The following is a 5,665-nucleotide window of genomic DNA, read 5'->3' as shown; positions in this document are numbered from 1 at the left end:
TCAGAAAATGCTCCTTTTTCCAAAATTTGTTCACAAATTCAATAAATGTTCGTGTTTCATATTTTGGTTTTACAAATATGCTCATGATTTTCAAGAAAGTTAACATTTACAAAATTTGTTCAGAAGTTCAAAAATAAAATGGGTTTAAATTTTTTCCAAAAATAAAAAAAAATCACTTTTCAAAAAGTGTTCGACATATTGGAATATTTGCACATTTTAAAAAGTTCTATGTTTCAAAAAGAACTTGATACAGTAAATCACTACAAGAACACGGACCTACAGTGATTTGCTAAAGTGCGTGGGAGATACAGTAACCGGGGATCATCAACGTTAGATACCTCCTCAACTGACGCTACAACGTGTATGGGCGGGCCATCAAGACACCTCATGTGTGCTGCATCCACCTATCGGCGCAAAAGTGTGAAATAGGAGTGTTCCCCAACGGCGTATTCAACCAATCCATTCTTAACACCATGTCATAGGCAACCAGTAGATTCCACTCCTTGCTCTCAGCATTATTTCAAGTAGTTTTGGGCCTAAGCACCGGGCTAAAGGCCAGGCTAGGTCAACCCTAGGGTGAAACACTGTGGTCCCTTCTCTTTTTTTTTTGAAAAGTCCAAAGGCAATATATTTACTAGCACAAACCCTTACAAAAACACCCTTACAAAAATTGAAAATTGCATACAAATCCTTGAAGGTACCCAAGTCCTCTTCCTCCTACATCAACGGGGGGCACACCATGAGCAAAACTGACTGTCGTCTCTGGGTTTCTCAACAAATCAAACTTATTTAAACCCAGGAGTTTGTAGAAGCAGTTCCCGGGAAGTCATCAATGTAGACCAGAAGAAGCCGACGATGGCGATCTGTGTAGGAAATTGGCGCCTCATAGAAGAAAACGACGGAGAGAGAAGACCCCAGTTGCAGCCAGACGGAATCGGGGAACACAAACCTTCCACGCACTCTAACGAGGTCAAGGCTGGCCAATCTTCGTCGGTCGGAACTAGAGCAGGAGGACCAAGATGTAAAACCATGTTGTCTGCTTCGCAAGACAACGTGACCTAGACAAACCTACGAAATATGAGGACACACCATCTTCCACACGTCCAAGAGATACGAGTAAGCATCACTGGAACAAGGGCGTGGCGGGGAGACCTTGTTCCATGCCAACGGGACACCATCATCACGCCACCTCCAAACGGAAACTTATCTAGTGCTCCAAGAGGAGGAAACTATGGCTCCCACCGGTAGATTCGGGTCTCGTCACACACTCCCACCAATAGAGCCGGTGGCGGTGGAGGAGGTCAGCGCACCAGCGGAGGAGGATGAGGACCACCCTAGATCTTATATGGCAGGGCCTGCGTGTGTCTCTTGTCATGCTGGCCATACGCTTGCGTATTGCTGTTCACGGAAGAAATTCAACCACACCATTAGTTCCATGTATTGCCACGGAACAATAAGCAAAGTATGTGTGCATTGGTTATTCCATTTTGTCAATCAAGCGCCCCAAATGTTTAGTATTTCACAAGCACGAACATATTTCTTTTGCTCACTAACTCTCAGCCACCATACCCCCCAAAAAAAAACTCTATACTGTTAGGAAAGGTATCATTTGTGCAGGCTCCTAAAATCTCTCATCCCCTTTCTACCATCGCCACGTTCTGCCACACTATCCTGCCCGTCGGCGTTGATGCAGAACAGGTCATAGGAAAAAACCACTCAGGACGTCGCACAACAATTAGCTAGTAATAGTAACGGCTTAGATCAAAGCGATGAACTGACGAAAGCAACCATGCATGCATGTCCCGTACTCGAGTCCCAACCTAGCGCAGTTATCAGTGTTAGGTGTCAGTGTGTACCGCCTGGCCCTGATCCTGCTATCCATGTACTCATTCCCATGCGTTAGGATTGTAGCAAGCCATGTCGTCCTTGCCTCCTTGGGCTCCGGCCGCTGGCTGCAGGAGAGCGAGCCTTGTCCCATGCAGCCAAGAGCATCTCCAATATAAAATGTAAATTTGAAGATGTACTCTCTTCGTTTTTTTAATCTGCATATAAGATTTGATTAAAATCAAACTTTGTAAAGTTTGACCAACTTTGTGGAAAAAAAATCAACATCCATAATACTAAAGCTATATGGTATGGAAATTAATTTCATGATGCATCTAACAATATTGATTTCATATTCTGAATCTTGACATTTTTTTCATATTCTGAATCTTGATATTTTTTTTTGCATCTACATCGTCTACTGGAGAAGTGTTCTGGACCTCGAAGATGCAAAAGTTTGTTATTTTTGCATCCATATTATCAGATGCTCCTATGTCAGCACAGTACTAGCCTATGTCACTTGTCAGCACAGTACTAGTAGCAAATCAAATCAGCAGGTCGCCATGCATCGTCAGCCATCGCTGCCTCTCGCAGCTCTTCGTAGCGAGGTTCAAGGCCAGGATCAGCAGCCATGCAGACGTACGGAACCTCAAAATGCGCGTCTCGACAGCAGCGGCAGCTCAAGAGAAAAGATAAAGCGAGCAAAGAGACGATGCGGCTCCTCCTCCTTGTGTCTGCCTGCAAAAGAAGTGGCGCGGCCAACCATGAAATCGCCTAGCAGTGACGACGTTGCCCGGTTATCAAGGTGCATGTGGGTGAGATGGGTCTAGCGGCACTCTGCTACCTCTTGCCATTCCATGCACCCTGCTCCCGTTTCTGCGTGAAAAGAACCTCACCTACACCTACACGAACGTTTGCACTGCACCCCAGCATCTCGAATTCCGGAGTATTGTGATTGATCGTTGATGGTTGTTACTAGGAGTACACACATGTAAGTGTGTGCAGAGAGTGGTGTCAGTCACTTGTTAGTACTCCTTTGAGTCCTTTGAAAGCATGCAAACATACGGCCCAATTATTAAACATCATCGGGAAGACTGAAAGCTAATAGTAGGAGTAGAATCGAAATGTGCATGCCAGGAATCTTTGAGCTTTACTCTCTGTGTGAGTGAAGTGAGTAGTGATAGCAGGCTCAGCTTGGAGTTGGAGTGCTCCTTTTAACACCATTAACCCCTCCTCCAAAGAAGAAAAAGAAAAAGAACAAAACATCATCAAGAGAGGAGAACAAAGCACTTTGGCCAAAGCAACCACGGTGCCATGGAGTGTGCACCATGCATCTTCCTCTACCCCTCTGTATCTACTACTAATACATGAATGAATACTTATAACTATATAACTGCCCTCCACCATCATGAGCACCACCACATGCATGCATGGCTCTTAGCCATGGAACCTTCCATTCCACCTCAATGTTTGTGTGCTCTGCTCGCTCGTTGAGCCTCTCAGCATTGATCGACGGTTTTCGTGATTGCTCCTGTCCTGCCTTACACTCTCCTTGCCGGTGCGTCTCCCCATCTGGCTCTCCTGAAAAAGCAAACACATCATGGTTTTGGTTAGCCACATGCACAAGAGGCAAAACAAGCCGGTGAATCGAGGTAAGTCTGCATGGCCATGATGCTTGATGCAGGGGACCAGCCAGAGGATCCTTCCATATTTTTTTTATCTAAATAACTGAGTAGGTGCATGCTATATGGCTCTGCATTATTAGCATTAGCAGTTATATTTTTGTCTACTTTGTAGTATGGAGAGTTTTTACAGTACAAAGTGTGGTTATACGTTAGAAGTTCTATACTTTCTTCGTATCAAAATATAAGACGTTTTTGCAGTTCAAATCTGGTACAGAGGTAGCACTAGTCTACTAGAGAAGTAAACTAAGCACGAGCGCAGTTTTAGGAAGAAAGAACGACCAGAGATGACACGAGTAACAATACCGATTGTGAATCGGATCGGGCCCGTTCGGCACCTTCCTCTTGCTGTTCTTGTATGGATCCTCCAATGCAGCTCCCTCCGAAGGTGGCGTCGTTGCAGCGGCAGCGACGGGAGGAGCCGCAGCTAGGGTGGCAGCCTGTGCCGCGGCAGCAGCCGGACCAGGAGCACCCGTGCCACCAACTGCCCCAGTCCTGATGCCGTTCGCCATCGTCGCCGACAAGAGCACGGCGCAGACGAGCAAGGCCAGGCCACTGATCCGGCATCGACCAGCAGCAATGCCGCCCATGGCTCGCTCTGGCTGGACTTCTTCTTGCTTCTGCGGGCTGCAAGCTAGATCAGGTGACTGATCAGTGATCAGTGATCAGTTCACCACAGCCTGAATTCTCTCGTGCCTAGCTAGCTAGCTTGCTTCGCACAAGTACCACGACGTCTCCTCCGCCTGGTGCTGAAGAGGAGGTGATGGAGTTGGAGCTCCTCTGTTCGGAGCAGTGAGCAGAGGAGAGTGACAAGTGGCCGGCGATTGGAAGAAGAGAGAGTGAGTGAGTGTGTGATACTATGGTCCTAGCTGCCGATAATAGTATGGTCTTCTACTCTATCTGGTGTACATATATATATGGGAAATCTGTTCTTGTGTCTCTATCTGGCGTAGTTTTAGCTTTGATCGATCCCCTGACGTTGATGTGCAGCAGATAGAGATGTGGCGTGGCTCTGGTTTCCCTTTGTTGCTTGGCTCGAAAAAAGCAGCAGAGAAATCAGCAACACACAGACACAGCAGGTCTAGTCGTGATCAGCCTACGTATAAATAGCAGAATTCAGCTGCGCGCCCGAGGAGGACAGGGAGGTTCCAAACTGGGTAGAGTAGATTATCTATCTAGCCATGCATGCAGGGCCCTACTGCTCCACTTAGCATGCACTATCAGATTGATTGATACTACTATGGTTGCTTTAGCAAGGATGATTCTTGGAGCGAGTATGGTATGGTTCCAATGATTCCACCGCATATGGGTTTGGTCGATCGACGGCGACATGTGATGTGAGGGAAGCCAAGCTCGTATCAGCGAGCAGGGGAGCCGGCCGGAGGTGGTGGTCATCAGGTAGGTCATTCCCTTTGCTTCTTCCCCGGCCGGCGGCTTTGGGTTTGGGTTTCCGTTCCTGGTTAATTTGGGATGGAAAGCGACCATGTGATACTCCCGGGGCCCTACGGTTTCTGCCGCTTTGAGTAGTGAGTTGGGTTTCCCGATCGAAGAGGACCCATCGCTGTCGCCGGCTGCCTCCTGGTTGGGCTGGGTTGGGACTCTCGGCCAATGGCCATGGCGCATCGCTGTCCCGGCCCTGGAATCATAGCATAGCTGCCTCCTGGCCTGCTCTCTCGGTTCCGGCGACCGAGCTTTTCCGGCTTTTGAGACAGGCCGGCCAGATCTCAGGTTGGAGCCATGCCTGCCGTCGTCGCCCGCCATGGATATCGATCGCTATCTCCTGGAATATCCTGCCGCGGCGCAGAGACAGGATGGAGGAATGTTTTTTGTTTGTAGGGGATCTTTTGACCGGACGGCCCCTTCCCTTGGACCGTGGAGTTCGCCGCGTGCTGCAATGAGTGGTGCCACCGGGATGCCACGCCGTCGCCGGGCCAGCCGAGGGGTGCGTGCTACCGCGCTGTGGATTTGTGATTGGAGTAGCTTGTATGCGACTGAGCGGGCGAGGCAGTCGCGGCGATTCGCCCAGACGTTGCGCGTAGGTGGCAGCAGGTTGTGTGTGCGTGCTTTTTCGTCCTTTTTGCAATCGGTGACCAGCGGAGCGAGAGGACCCAGAAGGAAAATCATGGTACTCCTACATTGCATGCCATTCTCCCCTGTCA

General features: G+C 48.6%; 1 protein-coding gene across 1 annotated transcript; it reads right to left on the bottom strand.

Moving 5' to 3' along the window:
- Positions 1-2,938: 2,938 nt before the first annotated feature.
- Positions 2,939-5,212, bottom strand: LOC123082403 (uncharacterized). The gene is made up of 2 exons (XM_044504740.1): positions 3,813-5,212; positions 2,939-3,405 (listed from the first exon to the last, which is right to left on the bottom strand). The coding sequence occupies exons 1-2, from the start codon at positions 4,094-4,096 to the stop codon at positions 3,366-3,368; spliced, it is 324 nt and encodes a 107-aa protein (XP_044360675.1). The 5' UTR covers positions 4,097-5,212; the 3' UTR covers positions 2,939-3,365.
- Between the last annotated feature and the right edge of the window lie 453 nt (positions 5,213-5,665).

The sequence above is a fragment of the Triticum aestivum genome, chromosome 4A, assembly GCF_018294505.1.
Source record: "Triticum aestivum cultivar Chinese Spring chromosome 4A, IWGSC CS RefSeq v2.1, whole genome shotgun sequence".
In the NCBI taxonomy this organism is placed as follows: Eukaryota; Viridiplantae; Streptophyta; class Magnoliopsida; order Poales; family Poaceae; genus Triticum; species Triticum aestivum.
The sequence above is the reverse complement of the archived record's forward strand: the minus strand, read 5'-3'. Positions and strand labels throughout refer to the sequence as shown.

What these genes read in the sequence shown, in the direction of transcription:
- LOC123082403 (XM_044504740.1), bottom strand. Translation starts at nt 4,096, where the DNA reads ATGGGCGGCATTGCTGCTGGTCGATGCCGGATCAGTGGCCTGGCCTTG. An exon ending in CCCGATCCGATTCACAATCG is followed by an intron (nt 3,406 to 3,812) that starts GTATTGTTACTC and finishes TTGCTTTTTCAG; the next exon opens with GAGAGCCAGATGGGGAGACG.